This window comes from Benincasa hispida, chromosome 11, assembly GCF_009727055.1.
Source record: "Benincasa hispida cultivar B227 chromosome 11, ASM972705v1, whole genome shotgun sequence".
In the NCBI taxonomy this organism is placed as follows: domain Eukaryota; kingdom Viridiplantae; phylum Streptophyta; class Magnoliopsida; order Cucurbitales; family Cucurbitaceae; genus Benincasa; species Benincasa hispida.
This window is the reverse complement of record NC_052359.1, coordinates 6,398,347-6,424,457: the sequence shown is the minus strand read 5'-3', so window position 1 is coordinate 6,424,457 and position 26,111 is coordinate 6,398,347. Positions and strand designations below refer to the sequence as shown.

Here is a 26,111-nt window from a genome sequence, read left to right as displayed (position 1 = left end):
AAAAGGTTTCTCTTTGGCAGCCGATTATCGATAAAGTTCATGGGAAATTATAAAAATGGAAGAGGTACAACATTTCTCGAAGGGGTCGAGCCACTTTATATAAGTCAGTCCTTTCTAACTTCCCCACTTATTATACGTCTTCTTTCCTAATGCCTGTCAAGGTAATAAACCGTTTGGAGCGTGCCATGCGAAACTTTTTCTAGAAAGGGAACAAAGGGAGTAAATTACATCATTTTCTTTGAAATGGAAATAAGCCTCTTCATTGATATAATGAATAAGACTAATGCTTAAAGTACAAAGTAAAGGAATCAAGGGAACAAAAAGCCTAGAAACAAAGCTCAAAACACAAAATAGAAAGTAAAAAAAAAACAAAAACAAAACAAAACAGAAAAAAAAAAAAAAAACAAAAAAAACAAAACAAAACTAGGGAACAATAAGTGCATCCGGGAAGATCAAATGTGATGCCTCTTCCAAAGCACCCTCAATGTAACCTAATACAATCCAACACTGGTACATGATGCCAACCAAATACAAACTAAAACAACAATATGCTGGAAAAATGAGAACTCTCCAAATTAAACAAAGGATTTGAAAGGGAATTTCATCAAAAGGCTTGGAGAGAGTGCACCAAGAGAAAGCATTTATGAGCCGAGCATAACCTTCTCAACTTTGAGCTAATGGCAACCTGTCCACCCATTGAAGCTATCGTCGAACACTGCTCGTTTCATAACTCGAAAATGTTTATGAGTCCAACGAGTAATAATGAAAACCCCACCAAAACACCAAGCTTTAAGCAAAAATCTGAGAGGGAAGACAAGCTTGGCCATGTAGAAATTTTGATAAAACATTTTGATCAAAGACATTTGTAACCCAACAAGCTCTTTGGCAAATATCCATGCAAAAAAAACAAAGTAGAATTGCTCTTATTCCTGTTGGATCAGTTCGGGATCATTGAGATGAATCCTCTTCTTCTTGGTCTATCTTCTTCCGTTGTTTATTGAAGGAGGAAGAGATTGTTGATTTTCAAAATCTCCTTGGGTTGATTTCAAACAAGAGGGTAGGATAGGTGTTTATGGTCTTTGGAAGCTAATGGATTTTCTCAGTTAAATCCCTTTCCATTCATTTGTCCTTGGCATTTCCATTGGATAAACAGTTGGGTAAAGCCCTTTGGAAGTCTAAAAGCCCGAGAAGAGTTGATATGTGTTTGGATTATGATATTCGGTAACTTGAATTGTTCCTCAATTATGCAATAAAAGCTTCCTTTACGTCGCTTGTCTCCATCAGTTCGCCCCTTTGTATGGCTGGAAGTGAAGATTTACAGCATATTTTCTTTGATTGTCATTATACTAAGCAGTGTTGGCAATGGTCATTTACCTTGTGTAACATTACTTGGGTCTTCGGAAATATTTTTCATGATAATATTTTGCAGGTTTTGGTGGATCCAGACTTGAATTCCAAGCCAGCCAGATGCTGTAAAAGCACTTTTAGCAAAAGTATGGTTTGAGAGGAATCAACGTGTCTTTAATGACAAATTTTCAGCTTGGATGGACCACTTCGAAGTTGCTCGTCTTGATGCCTCTTCTTGGTGCCGTCTTTCTAAGGTTTTTGCAGATTTTTCCATCCAAGACTTGTGCCTTAATCGGAGAGCTTTTATTTTTACTAACTAAAGTCATTCGTCTTGTATTGTCGGCAATTTTGTTATAGTTTAGTCAGGTTATTTTAGTCTCATTGTTGCTGTTTGTTTTTTAAACATGTTCTATTTTCTTATGGTTCAATTTTGTACTGGGCATGATGTTGGCGTTAAGGATGTGTCAATCTAGTTGAGGTATTCAGGTGCACCTCTGATCCTTTGTTATTCCCTTGTTCATTTTATGAGAACTCATTGTATTCATAGATCCAATCTCTTTTCATTATATCATGATTCTCTTTCTTCTATCTACTGGATCCATAAGAGTAAAATTAATAAAGAAGAACATAATTTCTCATTTGAATTTACTCATTGTCGAGCAATCTGTAATGGGAGCAGCATGAGGGACATTAGGTAAGTACGTTCCCTTCCCTTAACCCTAACCAAACTTTCAGCCGCGGCCCTCTGTCACCTTCCGCCTGCGTCTGGCCCTGGTCACGCTTGTCGGTCCTTTCCGTCAACTCCGACCGTCGATTCCCTTAGGCTTCTCCCTCTCTGAAACCCTAGCCATCCGCCTCTACTTGTTTCATTCAATCTCCAAGCATCGTCGAACTTTTTCCAGCCACTGGAGCCTATCTCATTTAGACACTGTCGTTAACCCTGCTAGCGTCCGTTGGTTTCGGTCTGGCAGTACCCTTTGTCGTCTCCGATTGCCATCCATTTTCTTTCCTTCGTCTGGTCATCCTTTTTCTTCCAATCCTTCTCACGAGCCAACCCCTGTTTTCCCTTCCCTCTTCCCCACCTAAGCTTGGCCCTCCACCGTTACTTTCTCCGGCTCCTCCTTCCCAGCCATCCTTTGACCTCTGCCGTCATTTTCTATCCATCCATCCTTCCAACCACTTTAAATCATCAGAGATATCTCATTCTTCAGTCTTCCCCACTCAACAATTCAACTCCCACTCCAATTTTCATCATGGAAATAGAAAGTTGTTGATGATTCTTTCTTTTGCATCTGGTTTGATTTTGGGTTGTTTTATGTGGAAGATCTAGAATGTAGCAAAACTCTGGTTTTATCCGATTCTCACCTAAGTTGGTTCGCGGATTCAATTACAAAACTACTTCAAGCTTCAGTTAATAGTTTTTTCTAGAAAAATAATCAAGATAATTGCAATGCAACGAGACTTCCGAAATTTAGAAGTTCATCCAATTGGGTTTTGAGATGTGTTGTTTGGCCAGCAACAGGAGGTCGTTCCTTTGGGAACTTCAAAGCAAGGTTGGCATTATTTTGTGGGAATGCTCAAGGGTTTTATGGAAAAAAAGGAGGCAAGTCTATATCCATTGATCAACATTACAAAAGTTTTGCAGCCGAACAAAGAAGTTTCTGTGTCTCCCACAATTGAGGAACATAGCTCAAGCTCTGCAATTAGTGGGAGGAAAACCTCATTGTGCTCTATTCCAGACACATCAACATAAAGTGAATTCTTAGTTAAAAAGATGAGCCAAACACATGAACCTGTTTTAGTGAAAGATAAACAAAATATGGATGCTTTCTGGATTCAAAAAATTATGATGCGTTTAGTGTAGAACGGTAGATTTTGACAACCTTTGGGTTGTTTCAAGATTGTTTACATTTAATGAGTGGAAGGAGATAGCTAAGTTGGAAGAATTTCTCCAAACCAAAGTCATCATTAACCCTCTTTTTGCTGAAAATGCACTGATTGATCTTGGACACGGTAAAATAGAGGATTTGATCGAGTCTCTGGGAAAATGGTAGGAATTAGATCCATTCCATTTGCTCTTCAAGAAATGGAACAAGTTTCGTTACTGTCGGCCACTGCTTTCTAAGGGTTATGGAGGTTGGATCAAGATCAAAAACCTTCCATTAGACTATAGGAGGTGAAGCACCTTTGAAGCCATCGGAGCTTATTTCAGGGGACTTGAAAGTATTACATTAGAAACGCTTAATTTTCTCAACGTTTCGGAAGCCAAAATTGAAGTGAAGGAATTTGTGTGGATTCTTGCCCTCAACAATTGAAATAATTGTTGCTTTGCGCAGAAATATCTTTTTAAATTTTGGCGATGTTGAATTCACCGATCCCCCGTTATTAGTTAAAGGAAAGTTATACGTCAAAGATTTTTCGAATCCAATTGATCTAATTCTAGTGAATCAAGCTCGGCGAGATGAAGTATTTGATTGTAGTTCTCTAAATCCTAAGACGGCCTTCCTTGCCTCCATTCAAAGTATGCCAAGCTTTTCAAGGAGTCCTATAGATACACTTCCAAAGGAAGATGCTTAGTTGTTAAAATCCTTTTTGATGGTTTCCCCTGTCTCATTTGTCCCCGCAAAGTCAAAAGAAGGGGAGAAGACGACGGGTGTGCTTGAAAGCTACAATAGTAAAAAAGTGCCTCTAAGGAAGGAAGTGGAAATTGGCGGCCACTAGTCTGAAACGACCTTTAAAGTCACCCAAGTTGGTGAAAGTTCTAATAACCCTATTTTAATTTCAGATAAAATTATTACTGTTGGGTTCAATTTCCCCTTCTCAAGAAGCTACCTCTCCAAAAAAAGAGGATAGTCTACATCGTAACATTCAAGCTTCCCCCCTCATTCCTTCAAAGGACGCAATTTGTGCTTCTTCTCTCAAGGCAACTCCTCATCTTCCCTTTATTTCATAAAGTTGTCCGGTGTTGTTTAAGCCATACCAAACACTTTTCCAGGAAGAAGACACCCATCTTCAAGGCAAGTGCAGTGATTAAAAATTCAGTTTTGTTGAAGAATTGTTGTGTCAAAGCACAGATTCCGGCCATTGCTAACAAAAAGAAAAGACCCATCCTCAAGTCAAGCGTAACAGCCAGCAACCTGGATTTGTTAGAAGTGTATTGTGCCCGAGCTCAAGTCCCTGCTCTTTCCAAGAGTTCAATTACTCTTCCCCCTCCAACTCAACAGTTCAAACACTCTGTTCTCTCTATTCCTAATTCGAAGGTTCAATTTTTGAGAGGTACACCTACCCTCCTTTGGATTCTTCTCAGAAAAGGAAGTTTGAATCAGATAATGGTTTTTCTATCAGTGTTAGCAGTAAGAATTCAGATGGCTTTGAGAATGGAGTTGATCATGATGAACCAATGCAAGAGGATAGTTGAGGTTGATCTCAATGCTTTATTTTAGAATGAAATTGATTTGAAAGATAATATGATTGGTGTTGCTTGTTTCTCTCCACTACATCCTTAAGAAATCCCAGCACATTTGAAGTCTTTTGTTGAAGATTGTGGTTTAAACTTGGGTTGATCATCCCCTCCTTGTTAGAATTTGTTTGAACTTATTTACCCAAAATTTAGAAATGATTATTGATTCTTATAAGGAAGAAACAAGAAGTCGCAGTGGAAGTTGTTACTTTAGGGTTGCTAAATAGTTGGAGCATTGCTGATTGTTCTATTTTGGGAGCTTTCTTACCTTCATTCCTATATCGAGTTGGTTCGCCATGAAACTTCTTGTCGAAATGCTTCCTTTTGGTGCACATTAAGGAAGGATTTTGAAGACTACTCTTTTCAGGACCTATGCTTAAACTGGCGAGCTTTAACTTTCCAAGATTGCTTGTAGATTGTTTCTCGAATCAGTTCTCCTCTAGTTAATTTAGCTTTGAGTACTTTCTGTAACTATTCGTTTTGTTTTGTCTAGTCTTGGTTTATGTTGGTTTCCTTTGTTCTTGTTACTCTGTTGTATGGGCTGAGTTTTAGCCTTAGCTTTGATCCTTTGGGCTTTCTGCTCTTTGTATAATTCTCTTTTTCTTTTCATTAACTACTCTTTTCATTGGTTTCATTATTTCTGCTCTTTTCATTTCTTAGTTTCTTGGTTGGCCTCCATTGTTGACATTTGTCTCTCTATTCATGGTTGATTGATAGCTAATCTTTCCAATTGTCTAGCCATATCTACCATCATTCAGCAAAATCCAACATTCAATTTCTTGTTCTCACCCATGAACTTCTCCTTTTAGAAATTTGGTTTGAGAGAAGTCAATGTATATTTCAAGACAAGTCACTTCTCTTTCCTGTTCGTTATGAGATTGCAGTTTTTATTTTTGTTTCATCTCTTGTACTTTGAACATTAGACTCATTCATTATTTCAATGAAAAGTCTTGTTTCTGTTTCAGAAAAAAATCTCACCCATTGATTCTTCAACTGAATGAAATCTATGCCCTAAAGATTTAGGAGAGAGGATGCTTCCACATTGTTAGGGTTGGGATGAGCTGAGTTATTTTACTTAGTTCTCACGTCCTCCCGCCATCAGCCTCTCTCATGAGGGCTCTTTAATACCAATTTGATACAACTCCTCAAGTTTTAGTCTTTATTACATGAAAGTTAAACACTTAACTCTCAAATACAAGCTATTTATAGGCTGCCACGTGCTGTAACCATCCATAACCAAATCAAACTAGCCTAACCAACCAACTAATATAGGCTAGTATCTAACCTAACAACCTCCCCAATCAATTGGGGCATATAAAGTAAAAGACAAAACAAATAGCCAGCTTCAAGATGCGCGTAAGCTGGGCTGAATGCTCACTGATATTCTAAAAAAGCAGCTAGATGTACAAAAGAAAAAAAAAGGAAAAGACTAATAAGTCCCCACATCACTAAGACATCAAATTTCAATCTTTGACATGCGGATTTATTTTTGGGTTAGCTGTCTGTTTATATTTGGTCTCAAGAAAAGGATTATCAAGGAATTTTCTATGGAGATGATGTTTGCACAAACCTCTAGAAGTTTCTCTTTATTAGATTGTTGACTGTTGAGTGTTTGAAGGATTGTTTTCTGCTACTTTCAGATTTTAAGGTGGCTTTGTTACCGAGTTGGCAAATTTCGAGGATGGATGTTTCTGGTTATGGTTTTCTTCTCTTATAGTTCTTGACGGCCTTCATCTAATTGGATTGATCGCTTTTAAGGCGTCATATTTCTCCATTTGATCTAGTTGATCTGTTCCCCTCTACGGGCATTGGTTTTATAGTTTGTTGGTTTCATTATCTTTGCTGAAGTTGCAGTTTCTTAATTGTCCTCATCACATGGTGCTTCTTCATAGCTTAAGTTGTAGTGGTGTTTGGAGTGTCGTTCAAAGAGTCATTTCATTCCATATTAGGTTGTTTTCGTTTGTATTTGCATTATTTTTCTGGACAAAGCCATCAATGGGCTTTATTTAGTTGTAATTGCTTTATTTGCTTATTATGTCTCATTGTAATTCGAGCATTTAGTCCCTTTTCATTTCATCATTTCCATTTTTTAAAAAAATGACATGTTTGTTCCATCAACCTTTTCCAACTTTTTTACACTCTTCTCACATGAGATATCTTTCTTATACAACAGGGGACAAAAAAAAAAGTAAAGTGGTGGTGGGGAGCAACCTAGGAATGGACTTACATATCACCACCTTGGGAGAAGGTCCGTACAAGTCGAACCCCGTAAACTCTTATTTTAGGATGAGAATTAAGCTCCATACATTTTGCTAAAATATTTCCATAGTACTTCTTACAATGCTATACTTCTTACAATGCTAATATCAATATGTAAAAATGCACATTTAAGTCCTATTCATACTAAAAATGATAGTTTATGACTTAACTAAAATTGATGTAAGAAGAATGGGGTTGATTGGATAATTGGGTAATAGTCTAGGTTAATTCCCTTTTTACCCCCACTTGTATTAAAACTCTATAAATAGGAGTCCTCCCCCTTATGTATGGACAACTAATGAATAATACTTTTCCTTAAAGAATTCTCTGAGATTCTTAAAGCACTTATGTATCAGAGCGACTAGTTGTTATCATTGTACTTTGAGCACGAGACTTTTCATTTCATTAATGAAAAGTTATGTTTCTGTTTCCAAAAAAAAAAAAAAACCAAGATTCTTAGCCTACATTAATTCGGTATCGGAGCGACTGCCTGGGCCAACGTTAACCGCTGCCAGTGGAAATCTGGAAAACTCTGACGCCGATCACAAAAGGGATTTTTAAGTATTGTGCTCATTGTCAAACAACCCACATATATTTAAGGGAACCCTTTAAAATTCAAGTCAATAAAGAAGAAAACTAAAGAATCATCAAGAATGGATTTTTACCATCCAAGAAGAACGTTCAAGACTCGAATTATGATTATGAAACATGACCAAGAAAGATGGACTCCTATTCAAGAAAACCAATAAATCGGTCCTATAACCACTATGAGATTGAAACATATTCAAGAATTCAACAAAATGACTACTTTGATCCCATAGCATTGGAGGAGATAAAGAAAATAACAAAAGAAATCCAATGTTCATTGGGGAAAATGACTCAACATATTGATCAACTATCAATTCATTTGCAAGAGTTCGAGAAAGAACTGATTTTGTATACTACAGAAAAAAACAAAGGAATCTCAGTTAGAAAATTTTCAAATAGAAAAGTTAGAAGATAAAATTGGAGAAAATCTTATTGAAACTTTCGTAGTTGACAAAGATGATTGGGCCAAAAATTATGCAAATGAAGTAGAAGAAAAAGAAGAATTTGAAGATGTAGATTCGGAAGTAGTCTCAAATGAAGAAGAAAAATCCAACGAAGAAGATGGAAAGAGGTACCGAACATCGAAATTCTAAACATCGAGACGGAAATCAAAAAGTCGAGTAAGAACGACACACCGATTGTGGTAGAAAGAGATTACCACAACATCAAAGAACTTAAAGCAAATGATGAAGAAGATGCGATTCTTGAAGGGTTCTCTTTTTTTTTTTTGGAAAAGGAAACAATTCATTGTATTAAAATAGATATGAGCTAGAGCCCAAAGTACAAGAGGATTATGCAATGAGCAAAACAAAGACTAAGTCTTAAGGATCAGCAGACGCACCCAGGTATCTCAACTAGGTTGACACCCCCTTAGCACCCTCATCACATCCAAAGAAATAAGCTATAGAACTAATAAATAAAGAAGTCAAAAACATGAGACAAAACAGCATAACTTGGCTCAAACAATGGCCGAAAAAGGGGGGGAACACTTAAAACAAAACTAGCTGAACTAGGCGATGAAGAACAAACAACTGACTAAGCTAAGATCCACCGTTGGGAGTGGAGATGATAGCTCTCCAATTAAGGTTGAAATCCATTAAGCTGTAACTATTGAAAGGCTTGGAGAGGATACTCCAAGAAGAAGCTTGACGACGGGCAGAATCGAGGCGATCTTGTCACCCAAGAGCTTTATTATGGAACACCCTTTGATTCCTTTCAAACCATAAATCTGCCAAGAGAGCTTTGACCGCATTAAACCAACGTAGTCGGCTGGGATTATGAAGATTTGTTCCAGCTGGAAGCTGCAGCACATTTCCCTTAAAATCATTGCACATAACCCATGAGAAATTGAAGAAGGACAGCAGCTTCTCCCAGCACCAAGCTGAGTAAGGGCACATAAAAAAGAGGTGGAGAGGATCTTTGCTAGAGTGAAGGCACAACAGGCAGACTAAAGGGGATAGGGAGTTGGATGGCTACTTGCTTTGCAAAACCGAGGCTACGTTCAGCTGACCAATTAGCATTATCTAGATGAGAATGCTAACTCTTCGAGGGCTTTTTGTCTTCCAAAGGGCCAAGTAGAGAGACTTATCCAAAGGGGAGGAGGGGGAAAGGTGAATTCTAAGAGAGTTGACCGTGTAAAGACCCGAGGCTGAAATGGACCACACCCTTTTATGAAAAGTCTATATGATTCTTCTTGCTGCAATTTTCCCCAGCAGCTCTTGGAAAGCCAACACCTCCTCTTCTTGAAGTAGTCTACAGAAGGAAATTGACCAAGAGGCCAAGCGGCTATCCCAATGGTCAGCTATTGAACCATTTGGGAGCATGGTGATTCTGAAAAGACATGGAAACAAGGTGCTGAAGGGAGTCATTCCTTCCCAAGGGTCTAACAAAAACGCAATCCGGCTGCCATTTCCGAGCTTGAATTTGGCCAAAGATTCAATCTTTAGCCAAGACTTCGAGATACTAACCCAAAGGCTTCTCAAACTTCTAACACCTTTCCCTGTTGTGTGCCAATTAAAAGAATCTTTGCCATGTATACTTCTGATTACTTTGCCCCAGAAGGAATCATCCTCGGGGTTCTCTTTGGAAGTTAATTCTTTTGTGATTGGTCCTATGATTACAGTTTTGACCGAGCTTGATGAAAACTTCTTTTTTGGGTTTATGGTCGATGGAGAAGTTTTATCTTTTGGTGGCAATATTGGATTTTCTGTCTCAGATTTACTTCTTCAATTGGAATGATTTTGTTCAAAATGTAGGTCGGTTTGGCTATATGCCATTGAACAAGTTTATTTTGTTCCTTGATTATTTCTTTTTTCTTTTTTCATTTTAAAACTCAAGGACGAGTTTTCTTTTTGGAAGGGTAGAATGATGTAAGAAGAATAGGAGTTAATTGGATAACCGGGTAATATTTTAGGTTAATTTCCTTTTTACCCCTAATTGTAATAAACTCTATAAATAAAAGTCCTCTCTGCTTGTATAAAACACATTATTATTCTAATAAAAGATGCACAATCTTTATTCTTGGAAGACTACTCCTTGAGGCTACTTAGGCTACATCACTAAGGTAGTGTTGAAGTTCGTTTATCAAATGCAAACTAGTTCCCTTCACCTAGTTGAGATGTCTTGATGCACCTATTGATCCTAAGTTTTATCTTGTAATATCTTTGTATTTTGAGCATTAGTCTCATTTCTTAGCTTAATGAATAAAGACACTTGTTTCCTCTTTTTCTTTTTTCTTTTTTTTTATAATAATTTTAAAAAAAAAACACTAGTTCCCTAAGTTTCTCGAGTATTCAATATTCTTTTCAAAACACCCCTAGATGGAAACATATCATTAAACCCAAGTTACCAATATTGATAAGCCGACTAAATAAATGAAACCATAGTAAATACCAAGAGTCGGTGGAGTCATAACATACGAACCTTTGTCTCGAGATACTCTAATGCTTGTTCTTGTGTATATATTTTCTCCTTAGCACATTCCTACAATAAAGTACAATTGTCAAGAAAAACAACTGAAGAAATGGCAAATAATTGAACCAATAATAAATGGAAAAAATTGCATGAAATGGATTCATAACTACACAGCCAATAGAAAAGGCCCACTAAGAATTATATCCATATCTGCAATGCTCCAGCATAACAGTCTCAAAGACAATTGTATTTCCCCAATATTATATTAGTTAACATAATGATTGTGAAGAAAAAAAAATATAAATCATCGCCAAGTAGGCTTCTTTGTTGATTTTGATAATTACTTCAAGGATGAAGCTTTTCAGACGGTCAAAAACCATAGAAGAGCTATTTTTGGGTTTCGTTTTTTCTTTGAAAAAGATACACAATGTTCATTAAGTAAATGAAAAAGAGAAGAGATTAATGCTCAAAATACAAAAAAAAGGACAAAAGCCAAAAGACCAAGCAAACCAAAAGAACAAACTTAGGAGAAAAGGCAGAAAACCAAGCAACAAAATCCTGTTAAGAACCAAAGATAGGATAAAACAATTCAGAAATGAGAAAAGATACAAGAGTCCCAGCAACGCAAAATGTCTTGAATTGAATTTTTGGGTTTTGTTGATCATTTTGTTCATGAAAAGGATCAAATAACGCCAAAGAGCTAGGAGGGAAGAGTTCCTTTTTGTTTTGTGTAAGGCACCTAGATAAGAATATATTAGTATGGTATTAGTAGGGGTATAAGGATAATTAGATGAGAAGGTAGTTACACGACGTTGTTAATAGAAGGAGGGTGAATGAGTGTGGGTAGGCAATTTTGTGGAGTAGTCTAGGGTTGGAGTGTGCTCACTCAAGAGGGATGTCCCAAGTTCCTTTATACTTGGGTTATCTTGTATTTCTTCATCTTTATATCTCAATATATTCAAATCTAGTTCTTGTTAGGATGTATCCTAAGATCTTACTGGTTGCTTCAATGAGGATGAAGAAATCTATTTTTCTTGGAAAATGCTTTAGAAACAATCAAGAAAGGAATGATAATGGCATGCTCAAGTAAAGCTCTTACTTATATATAACTAAATGTTCGTCTGTTATATAGTGCAGCCATCTGTTATATACGTTCATCGAGCTTAGGTCTTGGATATCAATCAACAGATTTCTCTCTCCCCTGCATTAATTATTTTGGATGATCAACGGTCAGATTTCCTCTGCCTTTCAAAGCCGTGTGCTGGAATTGAAGAATTTAATGCTGATTCTGAAATTATGGCTGTCAACCTTCCAGCTCTCTCATCAATTCCCCGGAAGGATTTAATTCCTTCATTTTTCAGATTTACCAAAGGACAAAGAGGAAGTTGAAAAGCATCAAGTTCTCTCTCCAATAGCCACAGAAATTTGCGAGATCGAAGGCACCTCAAGGGTTTTATTGGAAAATGAATTTCTCTCCCATAATATTAATGATAAGGTAGTGCAGCCATCTTTTTCGCATGGTATTAAAGGAGTAGATTTATCATCAGCATTTAATTCAGTGGCAAGCAGCTTTGAAAATTCTTTGGAGAAAATGGAAAGGCCAGGTTCCCATGCTCTCAAAACTCCTAAACATAAAATTGAAAGGCCAACCTTCATTCCTTCTTTTAAAAAATTTTATCCTCGTAAATGCGGGGCCTCAATTTTATCACAGGGTGCTAACTTTAATTCAGACGTTATTGAAGTATGTTGCATTCTTGTCTGAGTACCAACATTAATTAGAAAACACCCCGATATTAGAGGCAAAAATTCTTGGTCTAACCATACTGTCACAAGAACGATTATTCTAATTCCAAATTCAAAATTTTATCTAGTGAAAGAAGTCCCATCCATTTCGAGTCCAAAAAGCAAACTACTGAGGAAGAGTCTGATAATGATTCTTCAGTAAGTGTTAGTAGTGAAGAAACCGGAATTTTTGGCTCCAAATTCGGCCTCAGATCAAGAAGACCTTGGTTTTGGGAAAGGGGTTGCAGATCTCTTTCAAACTCCATCGCTCAAAAAGTTATCCCAAGTGCCTTCTTGTAAGTTTTCCTTAATTAAGTCTCATCAAAGTCCTTCAAAGTTCTCCTCCCTTATTAAAGCTGTGGTTTGAAACTCGGTAGGGCCATTCATCACCAATCACTATAATTTTGTTGGAGAATAGAAATTTCTGAAATATATCTATTGTTTCAGAAGAGGCCTTGCGTTTTATTCATTTAAAGTTGAAGATCTTTTTTTTTTAAAACGGAAACAAAACTTTTTAATTGAAATAATGAAATGAGTCTAATACTCAAAATACAAAATACAACATAGAAAAAGAAGCTTAAACAAAAAGAGAAAATACAAGAACAAAACCAAATACAAGATCTTTGGTTTTTCTGATGCATAACAAAGCTCTGTTAGCCAAATGATTGTGGCATTTTTCCCTGAGCCTAATTCTCTATGGCATAGGATCATTCCTAGCAAGCACGGTCCCCGCCCTTTCAACGGGCTATCTATCGGGGTTAAAGTTACTTATGGAAATTTATGAAAAGACATTTCTAAAGAGCTTTTTTCTTTTATTCATTTGGTTTGTTCAGTGTTGGTTAAGGAGAGACAGATTTTTTAGAAAATCATTGGGTGGGGGAGAGACCTCTTTGTGGTTTGTTTTCTCGTTTTTATCATTTATCTTCCCTAAAGAATCATTTTGTCCCTAATTTGTTAGTGGGGTCTAGGAGCTCTTGTTCTTCCTCTTTCGATTCCTATCATCCTCTTTCCAATTGGAAAGTGACGGATGTGACTGCTCTTCTTTCTTTACTTGAGAGTCACTATTTTAGAAGAGAGAAGAATGATGTCAGATTTTGGAGCCCTAATCCATTGGACGGATTCGCATGCAAGTCTTTCTTTCATTGCTTGGTTGACCCTTCACCTGTGGGGTGTCGGTCTTTTCGATTTAGTAGAGGATTAAGATTCCTAAGAAGGTTAGGTTCTTTACTTGGCAAGTTCCTCACGATCGTGCGAACACGTCGGATAGGCTCGTGAGGAAGATGCCTTTGCTGGTTGCGCCTTTTTGTTGTATTCTGTGTCAGAATGTAAAGGAAGATCTGGACCATATTCCATTTAAGTTTGAATGGAATCAAGTATTTTTGTATTCCAATAATCTAATTGTAAGATACATATCCTTCTTATATAGGAGAAAGGCTCAATACATAAAAGGAAAGAACTACAATGAGAATAAAATAAAATCTTTCGTGATTTTACAGGTAATTTTCTTATTTACAACCAACACTCCCACTGGTTCAAATATATCTTCAATTGACAGCTTGGAAACCATTCCATTAAACTTTATTTTTGGTAGTCCTTTAGTCAACAAAAACATCAACAGTTTGTTCTATACTGGAAAGATATGGAATATAAATCACACCAATTTCAAGTTTCTCTATGAAGTGTTTATTGATTTCAATATGTTTTGTCCTATCATGTAGAACTGGGTTTGGGCTATAGAGATAGAAGCTTGGTTGTCACAGTATACACATATAGGTGTCTTTTGAGAGACCTTCAATTCTTCAAATATTCTTTTCATCCATATTCCTTCACATATACCATGAGCTAGAGCTCTAAACTCTGCTTCATCACTACTTCTAGCCACCACCTTTTGCTTTTTACTATGCCAAGCGACTAAGTTACCTCCAACAAATGAACAATAGCCTAAAGTAAACCTTCTATCCGTAACACTTGGGAACATTCATGGTCAACATTATGGCCCGAGCAACCTCTAGTAAATGTCTATTATTAAATTCTGCAATACCAATTTGTTGAGCGGTGTCTCGACAAATGGATTGGTAAACAATGTCTTTATTTATAAAAATATTAAAAAAAAAAAATCACTCGAATGTTCATTAAAATATTCCATTCCGTTATATGGATGTGGAATACCTATTTTGGTTGAAAATTAGGTTTCAGTCATATTGTAAAAACATGTGAAAATATCCTTCACGTCATATTTCTTTTGTTAATATTAGATAGTATAGGGTTCCATCTTAAAACCAATTGGCAATGGGAGGAGCTACCTATCTATCTTATAAGGAGTGTGAGGTCCGTTGGTTTTTCTAATATGGAATTCTCAACATGCACCCTCAAGATGGTGTCTCTTTCGAGCTCACCATTCTGGATTGGATCACAGTTTCTTTTAATAAGACCAAATACTCGTTTGGGTTTTATGTGCTATGGTATCATCTTAAATCACCAATTGACCCAAAAACTTAAGCTAATGGGTGAAGGTAAATTTAATATCACATCTAACATGTACGTTCGTTACAAAGACGTTAATGATATGATCAAGGAGTTCCTTCTCAATCCACCTTTTGGGGAAAAGGGCCAATTTGTAAGGTGTGAGGAGGTGTGCACGATCTTATGGATTTTGTGGGTGAGCGAAATAGTAGAGTGTTTAGGGGAATGGATAGGGATCCCTCGGATTTTTAGTCCTTTGTTCGTTTTCAAGTTTCTTTGTGGGTTTCGATCTCTAAGACTTTTTTGTAATTATACTATAGGCATGATGCATCGTTAGAGTCCCTTCTTGTAAAGGGAGCCCCCCTTTCGGGGGCTTATTTATTGGGGCTCAGCATCAATTATCTTCGATGTGAGGGGGAGGAACCGATGATGAGGGAATGGGGCTAGAAAGGCATGCCTCAATGTAAGCATCCGATAGCAAAGCGGCAGTAGAATGCTTGATACCAGGGCGAAAGATAGTACATTTGGTATTTGTTCTAGTTTGATTGCTAATTTGGCTGGCCTTTGTTTATTTGCTAATTTCTTGCCTTTTCACTTCTTTTAGAGTTTGTATCCTTGACCAATAGTCTCTTTTCATTTTGTTAATGATTCAAAAAAATGTACTACTTTGATTCATTGGCAAAGAAAATAAAATAATAATATAGGATGACAGAGACTTCTAAAGAAAGTAAAGTTTTAGCACTGTTAGCAACCTCAATTGATGGCAGAAGTAGGGCTCCATATCGAGGATCCCTTCCAACCATTTGCACAACTTCTTGAATACTCTCCATTCCCATAGCCTTCAAGACCACCATAATGGGAATCTAACAAAACCAAAGACGAAATAATCAAATAATTAATTCAAGACACGTGCTTGAATAAGGATCAGTTGAATGAGAAATACTAGTGATTGCAATTGTAGAAATTATTCAGACCTTCGGTGTAGTAAATATATTGAGCTGAAGATAAATCTTCTCATTTTCCATCTTAATAACTGTTTTACTTTTTGTTGCCTCAGTGCTGCTTGTAACAGATGCATTTATACTGGAATGCAACAAGGACAAATTAAGCCGAAGTTACAGATACATGAACTTTTAACCAACATATAAGAGAGAAGAAAAAAAACAAGAAAATGAGTATTTCAAAACAGAAGTTAAGAAATAAACAGCAGTAAATGTAATGTTGTAGAGAAATTAGTATTGGTTTTATGATTTTTATTTGAATGGTTATTACTTCAGGTTGTGGTTAATAGGTTTAAGTAAACCGAATCAATGCCCATTAGAAGCAATTTCTAATCCTATAAAAAAATATGCAACTTGGTAGACATGATGATATAGAAGAGAAAAGGTGACCCTTAACTTACACAGAAGTTCATTACCAAGAGAACGATGATCATGAGAATAAGGCAACAAACTAGAACATTGAAACAAAGTACTTAAAAGAGCTACTCACTTCCCCTTTTTGTCAGTATCAATGATAATCCTGTTCTTTGAAAGTTGTTCTTGAATCAAAACTACCTGCCATGGATGGGAAAGTTTTAGGTGTTCAAATATAAAACAGAACTGGGATTATGTATATGCTTTACAACATTCAAAATGATCAAATCAAAGGAAAACTATATATCAATATTTTGAAACCAATGATAATATGATATCAGCAGTGTCTACACACAGAGTGCTATCTAATTTTTGACAAACCCCAAAAGACAATAGTTCGACCCTGTAACTTTAGGAGTTAGAAAAGTCATAAATGATAATATTCGAGATCGTATTAAAATTGAAAATCTACCTCACGGATATCTTGTTCACTACTTTTTTTTTTTACCGTACAAAGATAATTAAAGCTTTACCTTTTCGGTTCCCTTGATTATAAAATAGCCCCCAGGATCAAGTGGGCACTCACCTGAAAAGAAGGGCATTCATGATTATCTCTCCCATCAAAACTACTGTGAGAAAAGTAGCAACATATAATAGTCTAATTCTGAAATTTTTTGTCACAAACCAAGTCTCGCAAGTTCAGCCTCATCTTTTCCATGTAAGACACAACAACGACTTCGTAACATTATAGGCATTCTCCCAATGACGACATCTTTCTGCAACAGGCAACTTACACAATGTTAAAAGTACTTTAAACCAGGTAACACTGTAACTTTATAATAATGTTCATACCTTCTCCCTTGGGGCTTTTTGTGCATGACTTTCTTCAATGTACTCAATATCAACTAGTATTGGAGCAGCATATCTAATGCACGAATAAAATAATTTCAACAATTAAATCACATTTATTCAAAATTCCTTGAATGATCTAGCATTCAATCAATATGGTAAAAATATGACCAAAGAATTAACTGCAGCAGAATACAATATCAACTTAGTTTAATTAACACGATGGACAATGTAGATTCAATTGAAATTTTGAAATAATAGAACAGTCGGGGATCATCACAATCACTCATAAGTATTTTGGAAATCAATGCACATGCATAAGCATAACTAAATAGAAATAACAATCACAGAGGAACCATACGTTAGGTCAGATAAGCGGCACATGTGAGGATTGATAGTTTCACTGACAGCATTCACCGTCACAGAAGGCTCACCGATTCTCACATCCAAAAACCTGCAAAAATCAGGAAGAACTGCTCAATTCAAACCTTTGAAAACAATTCGACAATGCCAGGAGTCTAGGCAAAATAGACTTGACTGGAAACCATAAGGGTATTACAATAAAATTACGGTGTTCTTGAAAGGATTCCAACAACAATGGGGGAACGCTTCACCAGTAGTTCTTCTTCGTTCCTTTTATTTCTCTTTACTGTTTAAGTTTGTCAAATTATATGCAAGTATTCGGAAGTGATGAGGGCGCTAAGGGGGTGTCAACCTAGTTGAGATTCTTGGTGCACCTACTGATTCTTTTTGTATCCTTGTATTTTGAGCATTAGTCTCATTTCATTTCATTTTCTTAATGAATAAAAAGACTTGTTACCTTTTCAAAAAAAAATTATATGCAAGTATGTATTTGTTGCCGATTAGTGGCTAGACTTTTTTTTGTGATAGAATCAACATTGAAAAAAAATGAAAGAATGCAAGGGCATACAAAAGACAACCCCCACAAAAGCAACCAACCCCCCTCCCTCTAGAGGAAGGGTTTCTAACTAAGTAAGATGTTACCTAGTGAACAACTACAAAAGAAGCTTCAAAACCAAAAAGCCCAAAAGGACACATGAACCTCACTAGGATCCTTATCCAAACCTCTAAACACCCTATTATTTCTCTCCTCCCAAATGCCCTACATCACAACACACATCCCGGCAAACCACAACAAAGACCTTCTTCCTAAAGGGAGGATGGGGAGGAAACTCCTCAATCATTGCACAAATCTCTCTCTGGTTAGCTAATTGTACGTCAAACTCCTGAAGGAAGAAAATCCAAACAAACCTCGCGAACAAGTAGTCCCAAAGAAGGTGAGCCAGGTTTTCCTCTATCTTCCGACAAAGGATACAACAAAAAAACCCATTAACCTGGCCATCTTCCTAGCACACCTATCCAAAGTGTTCACACGGCCAAGTAAAACCTGCCAGGTAAAGAACTTAATTTTCCTTGGTATCTTAATCCTCCAGACCACATCAAAGACCGACTCACAATCAGGAAAGGGATCCAACAATACTCCCAAGAAAGATTTACAAGAAAAGTCTTCGTTACGATTAGGGCTCCTAGGACACGAATCCCCCTCCCCCCCCCCCCCCCCCACCCCCAAAGTTGCACTATTCCCACAAAGAAAGAAGAGAAGCAACCTTAGTCGTCTCCCTATTGGATAAATGACGACAAAAATCGAAGGAAAAAGACACAAAGCTCCCCGACCCAACCAAAAAGTCTGAGAACGGCCAATTTTTAAAGGACAATAAATTATAAAGATGAGGATACGCAGAGCAAAGAGGACTGTCCCCAACCCAATGATCTTTCCAAAAATACGTATCCTTAGCATCCCCCACAATGCAATGAACCAAACAAGAGAAGAAGAAGGATACTCAATCACAATATCTTTCCAAGGATTCCATTATGTGTCTTTAACCCCTTCGTCACCCACTCAAAGGGATGGGTGCCATATTTACTCGCAATGATCATATGCCACAAGGATTCGGGCTCGAGGGCCAAACGCTAAAACCACTTAGCCAACCAAGCTTTGTTACGGAGCCTTAAATTACCAATCTCCAACCCACCATGGTTTACAGGGCGGCCCACGATCTCCCAGCTAACCAGATGAGAACCCTCACCTTCATCCACCCCCTCCCATAAAAAGTCTCTCATATACTTCTCAAGATTTTTACAGATCAAGCTAGGAGCTCTAAACAGGGAGAGAAAATAAATGAGAATATCACTCAACACAGATATGATGAGAGTAAGTTTACCTGCCTTGGAAAAATAACCTTTCTTCCAAGAGACAAGTCCTTTACAAATCTTTTCCAAAATGGAATCCCAAAAAGACGAAGCCCTTGGTGCATATGCTTCATCTTGGATCAATGCCCTTGGTGCATATGAATGTCTCTCATATGCTTCACCTTGATGCACTTCTTCCAAGCCATTTGAAGACTTTTCCATATAAGACTAATGTTTAAATTGGCATTCTTTTATTCTTCCAGTTTAATTTGTTTCGTGTTGTATTGTTCTAGTTTTCTCTTGTTCAATTTATCCTAGGATTATACATTTGTTTGTTAATCAATTATGGATAGATGAGGGTGCTAAAGGAGTGTCAACCTAGTTGAGATGCCCGAGTGCACCTGTTAATCCTACTTTTGTATCTATCTATTATTGTACTTGGAGCATTAGTCTCATTACATTATCTTTATGAAGAGACTTGTTTGCATTAAAAAAAAAAAAAACAAAACAAAACAACAAAGACGAAGCCTTTGGATTACCCCTAAATGGAGCCAAGATAATAGGAAGGAAAGGGACCAACCTTGCAACCAATCTTGCTCTCCCACCTTCCAAGCTTATCCGATCACAATTAATACCTAAGATTTAGCACTTACTCCTATCAATTTTAAGCCCAGACATGGTCGCGAAAAACCCCACCATATGGTCAATGATCAAAAAAGAGTCCTCATTGCCAGAACAGAACAACTTCGTATCATCAACAAATTAGAGGTGGGACAAGACAACCTCCTCAGAACCAGTTCTCAAAGGCTCTATGTTATTTCCCTCTACCCCCTTGAGATAAGGTGACTTAAGACATCCACAACAAGTAAAAACAAGGAGGGGATAGAAGATCTCCTTGACTTAAGCCTCTAGAAACCTGAATCGAACCTTTAAAGGGTACCATTTATCATGGTAGAGTAGTTCACATTTCTCACACACTACACATCCACATTCTCTATTTGTACCCAAAGCCTTTCTTCTCCATCACCTTGTCCGAAAAGTTCCAATCAACATGGTCATAAGCCTTTTCAAAGTCAAGTTTGAAGTCCTTCTTATTAACTCTATAGTCCTCAATGGCTTCATTGGCTATAAAAGCCTAATCAAGAATCTGCTTGTCGGCTACGAAGACGCCATGAGCCTCTACAACAGTCGAAGGGAGCACTTTCTTGAGACGATTAGCAAGGACCTTAGCCAGAATCTTATAGACACTAGTGATAAGACTAATGGGTCTGAACTCCTTCACCCTACCAACATTCTCCTTCTTAGGAATCAAACAAACATAAGTTTTCACCATAGAACGATTCAAGATGCCTCTCTAAAGAAACTCTTTAAAGACTCCTTCCAACTCAACCTTAATCAAATCCAATTATCTTGGGAAAAAAAGCCATAGTAAAACCATCCGTACCCGACAATTTACTTTTGTCACAGCCAAAGACCACCCTCCTAATTTCCTCCAAAGTAAAAAGGGCCACCAACTCCCCATCCTCCCTTGGCGAAATGGGGCTCCAATCAATTAACTCCTCATCCTCCCTTGGCGAAAGTGGCTACTCTTTAGTTCTAAGATGTTGATGGATTTTCTTATGGATTTAAATTAATGCATCGTTATTTTATCGAAATTGTGTTGTTGAATGTTTTCAATATTATTGTGCTTATATTGTGTTGGTTGGTCATCAATGCATGTTAGGTTGAATGTCCAATCAAATACATTGCATGTTTAACTGGACTTATAGTATTAAATCATTATTAATCTCTCATGAAAATAATTAAGTTGATAATGGAAGTTGCTTAAGATTTTACTTAATGTCATGCTTCTTATTTTGGTTTCAAAAAATTTGTCATCAAGTAAGCTTTGAGAAAAGTTTATTATTGAAAAATAATAAACTAGAGCTTAGATTCTAGATTTAAACATCTCAATATCACAAGATTCATTAGAATCCTTGCATTAATTTAATGAAGTAATTAATGAAATCGACACCCTAAGATGCTTTTATCCTTTGAATTTCAATCTTTGTTTTCTTGTTTTACTTACTTTTAAAAAATCAACTCAATCATTTAGTTTTCATCCCTTAGAAAAAATTTACACGATTCTAATATGGTTAAACAAATTTGTAATGTTTGTCCCACAATACCGTTTTACTATACTATCACTTGACGTGTGCACTTGCACTACAGCAATTTCTTTCAGCCTTCAAGGCGTCGTCCAATCGACCCTTCAACTCCAATTCATCAAACCCCTTTACCTTAGCCAAAATCTCCTACTTATGTGATTTAACATCTTCAAAAACCTCCCTATTCCACGACCTTAGCTTCCCTTGCAAAGCCCTTAGTTTGCCATAAAGCGGAAACCTTCCCACCTTCCTTGCACTAAAATGTTCCACCAACTAGGAAACTGAGACTTAAAAGAAGGGTGTTGGAGCCACATATTCTCAAAACAAAAAAGGCTAGGGCCCACTTCTGACATCCCGATATTAGGATAATGGGCCAATGATCCAACGTAACTCTCGGGCCCAACACCTGCTAGAACTCACTAAACACCTTAATCCAATCCAAAGAAAACAAGAACTTGTCACTACTTCTCGCTCTACTACTAGCCCAAGTAAACTTACCATTCAACAGGGGAGGGTCAACCCAATTTCCTCCCTCAATAAAGTTGTTGAACCACCGCATGGATCTAGTTTCTCTTCCCAGCGAGGCCCTCTCAGCTTGAGAACAAGTAATATTAAAATCCCCCGCTAGACACCAATTTGAGCCACACAAGCCAAAACGGTCACCCAATTCATCCAAAAACCGGTCTTTTCCCTTCATTCTTGGAGGACTATACACTCTCGTCACCCAAATACTCTCTCCATCCTTCTAGTTGAACGATATCAAAAGAGAAAAGACGCCCTTAATCACTTCCAAAGCAGTCAGAGTACGACTACTCCACAAAAACAAGACACCCCCCCAATTTCCCCACAGAATCAATACTCCCCCACTCCACCCTTCTGGACCTCCAAATATTTCCTATAAATTAAGGCTCAAAATTACTCTGCTAGTTCCTATTAAAACCTCAATATCAAGATTCCCCTTCTTTGAATCTTAATCCTCCTGAGGGTGTTAGAGAGTTGGGACCAAAATTCTGAGAGTTCGAATCTAATGCCTTTGGCTATGGATGGTCACCTAGGTTGGCTGTGAGAGAGCGAGAAAATTGTCTTCCATGTTTTCCTTCTTCAAACTCGTTTCACATTTACGGTGGAGCCATGCCCTTTTTACCAATCTATTCCTTAAGTGATGGGAGTTCAGGGTTGCTCCTTGGTCTAACACAGCAAGCGTTGGGGCAAGGTGAGGAACTTGCTCTTGCCCAACGGAGTTTTGTTAGGAGATCCTCATTCTCTTTCCAATCCTTTTTTGGTTTTGCATGCGTTGCCAAGAGGAAAGTCTTTTGATAGTTGGCCCTATGGGTGGGGAGCCTTGGCGTCAGTGGGAATTAAGAAATTGGATGCTCAGGAACCCAAATGCATTTCGGTTCCAAAAAGGAAAAAGAGTGCTGGGAGGGAGGTAAATGGGAAAGCAAGTAATAAGGTTGAGAGAGAGTTGCAAAAGCTCGGTTGATTGCGAGAGAAAGGCGGCTTCCATGGAATGTCTCAATGTTAATAATAATCTCTTAGAAGGATAGTTATATAAAATGAAAAAGCGCGTGTACCTAAGATAAATACTCGGATCAGTGCTAGATTCAATGCGATCATTGGCCTTAACTATCTTTTTTATCTCTGTATTCACGAAGTAGTTAAACGAATCCAAGTGTTGCTTAACCAGACCTCTTACCTGCAACCAAATGATTAACACTATGAGTATTAATAATCAATCATAGACTGAAATTTAAACAAACGCATAGTAATATATATTGTTATAGTGCCTTCTGCATATTAAATTGATAACAAACAAAAACAGAGTGATGATTTACACCTTCAAAAATTCAGGAAGAAGTTGAAACTTATCGACGGCTGACTTGATAGGAAGGCCAAGGAATTGCTTATCGATGTCAGAATCGATTGGATTAAGATCGTCACCTTGCTCCCCATTCCTGCAATTTTTTTCAAGTTAGGTAGTAACTGATCAGTAACTAACAATGGTGGAAAACTGCAAATAAGAAAATGATGGCTTTACTTCGAATCGTCTTCTGGCAGCTTCACGACCATTGCTTCTGAGATTGTAATCGATTCTGAGACTTGCTTCGGTGCGCGCTAAAACCTTTACTTCGCCGCCGCTCGTATATCGCCGGAAACTCGCGGTTCTTCGCGTTTTTGGTCGTTGGTCACTGGTTTTTTTGGTTGTTGCCGGTCATTCTTGAGTGGTCATTGCCGGTCGGCCGCCGTTATCTGCCTCCGTACGCTGACGTTTGCCCACGCCCGTCGACGACGTTGCAATCCACCACTGTTCTAACGCGCGCTCGTCAGTGACCTTGCAGCACCCGTTAACCGGAAGAGCTTCTGGAATTCACTGGAAAAATTGTGACACCTGTTCGCGTGGGTCTCCGTTGGCCGGTAAGAAAATTGTCACGGTGGTCGAAGAAAAAAAATTGCTGCGCTGAAGGTTTTACGATAACCTAATATTGTGTTTGGTTCGGTTCAAGTGATAGGTCCGGTTCGGTTCAAATCAACAAGTCTGGTCCAGTTCAAGTAGGCAGGTTCAGTTTGATTCGGTTCAGTTTGCCTATTTTTGTGGTCTATTACTTGGTTTGGTCTGATTTAAAATCTCCAACCAGCATATTTTCCATTATTTTCCATTTTCCATTATTACTATCATGTCAAAGGAGCAAATTCATTGAATCTTAAAATCGTTGTCACCCAATTTATCATCTAACAATTAATGTGATTCCTTGGCACAACCAGCTATTTATCCTCAAGCCTTCTTGTGTCGCAAATTCGCAAATTCTTTTCGTGGATTATTGATTCCAGACCAATTCATCCTTTTTTTAACTTTTAATCCTTTCGTGTTGCAATGAAAAAGTTAGAATTGTCGATGACAGTTTCTCATTTTCACCAGGTGTGAATTAGGATAAAGGGAAACCAGAATTTGGTGGCTCCTAAAATCCTCAACTTTCATTTATTCGCATACTCGTTCATCCCTACTGAGGAAATGAGATTTGCCCATAAGCTATAGGGGCGAGGTGGTTGGAGGTGAGCTAAAGTGGAATGACGGAGATTGGATGGCCTGGAAAATGAACCATTATATTGACTAAAGATATAACTCTAAAGTCTATTCTCCATATTCCTAATCTAGCTTGCAACCTCTTATCTATTAGTAAAACTTTCGAAAGAGTCTAATTGTCATGTTGTTTTCTTTAAATCTCATTCCATTTTTTAGGATCAGACCTCGGGAGGATGTTCGGACATACTAGTATGCTTAATGAACTGTACTGTTTTGATGAACCTTCATGTGGTAATGAAAAAATTCAAGCCTTTAGTATTATCAGTTCTCCTTCTATTAAAGATCAAATTATGTTATATCATCATAGACTAAAGCATCAAAGTTTTTTCTATCACAAAATTTTATTTCCAAATCTCTTTAAATGAGTTGGTTGTTCTCATTAAATTGTGAAGATTGCATCTTTACAAAAAGTCATCGTTCCTCTTTTTAACCAAAACCTTACTCGTCTTCAAAATCATTTTACTTAATTCACAGTAATGTTTAAGATCCTTCTAAAATTGTAACCCATGGTGAAAACATTGGTTTGTGATACCCAGGAACAAAATGGTATTGCGTAAAGTATAAATAGGCATTTGCTAGAGGTTGCCCGAGCCATAATGTTTATTATCCATGTTCCTAAGTACTTATGGGGGAAGTAATTCTCACAGCTATATACTTCATAAATTGAATGTCTTTTAAAGTTTTGAATTTTAAGACTCCACTTGCTGTTTTGAAGAAAAAAAATTTCAGCTACTCGTTTGTCCTCTGATTTTTCTATTTAAGTTTTTGGGTGTTATGTGCATCTTCCTAGTCATTTTGGATAAAAATTAGATCATCAAGTTGCTAAATGTATTTTCTTGGGCTATGCTTCTAGCAAAAGGGGTATAAATATTTTTTATCCTAAAAAAATCTTTTATGTGAGTATGGATTCGTCATTTTTTTAAAACCAACTTTTTAAACCAAAATTATATATAGAACCGAGGATCTTAGTTTATTGGATTGAGTGCATGCTCATAAAATAAAAATTATTTTATTAATAACAATTTGTTTATGCAATGTTTACAAACTATGAGAATACATGAGATTTAGGACACCAATCCCAACAATCTCCTACTTGTCCTAAAGCTTAGGGAGCCTAATTTACAATACAAATAAAATAAAAAAGTACAATAAACTAGGGCATACACTATACCTCAATAACATCTCCCACTTGCCCTAGACAATATGTCGCATATTTCGTAGACCCAAACGTTCTAGATGACCCTCAAACACTTTAGCCGTGAGAGCCTTTGTGAGCGGATCAACAACGTTGCAATCTTCATGATAGTTACGTCACTTCGATGCACAATCTCCCGAATCAAGTGATATTTCTGTTCAATGTGTTTGCCTATTTGATGACTTCTAGACTCCTTAGAATTTGCCACAACACTACTGTTATCACAATAAAATGTGATGGGCAAAGACATATTTGGAACAACTTCTAAATCAGTAAAGAACTTCTTAAGTCAAACGACCTCTTTAGCAGTTTCATAAGGAGCTACGTATTCGACTTCCATAGTGGAATATGCGATCCATCATTACTTGATGCTTCGCCAAACTATAGCTTCTCCATTCAGAGTAACATTGACCCTGATGTGGATTTTCGAGAATCCCAATTAGCCTGAATGTTAGAGTTT

At 37.3% G+C, this 26,111-nt stretch overlaps 1 protein-coding gene across 3 annotated transcripts in view; it reads right to left on the bottom strand.

Annotated features, from left to right (window-relative positions):
- The window catches only part of LOC120090370 (DNA-directed RNA polymerase III subunit 2), a 70,049-nt gene extending 46,214 nt beyond the window's left edge, over positions 1-23,835 (bottom strand). Inside the window, exons 1-11 of one of the 3 annotated variants that reach the window (XM_039047987.1) lie at positions 23,413-23,835; positions 23,212-23,329; positions 22,949-23,070; positions 17,378-17,470; positions 17,020-17,092; positions 16,853-16,943; positions 16,701-16,753; positions 16,304-16,368; positions 15,787-15,895; positions 15,565-15,675; positions 10,577-10,636 (exon numbers count right to left, since the gene is read on the bottom strand). In XM_039047987.1, coding sequence (XP_038903915.1) covers positions 10,577-10,636; positions 15,565-15,675; positions 15,787-15,895; positions 16,304-16,368; positions 16,701-16,753; positions 16,853-16,943; positions 17,020-17,092; positions 17,378-17,470; positions 22,949-23,070; positions 23,212-23,329; positions 23,413-23,444 — 927 coding nt within the window. In that variant the 5' untranslated portion in view covers positions 23,445-23,835. The remainder of the gene's footprint in view (positions 1-10,576; positions 10,637-15,564; positions 15,676-15,786; positions 15,896-16,303; positions 16,369-16,700; positions 16,754-16,852; positions 16,944-17,019; positions 17,093-17,377; positions 17,471-22,948; positions 23,071-23,211; positions 23,330-23,412) is intronic. The other 2 variants (XM_039047984.1, XM_039047985.1) reach the window with 2 other exon arrangements.
- Between the last annotated feature and the right edge of the window lie 2,276 nt (positions 23,836-26,111).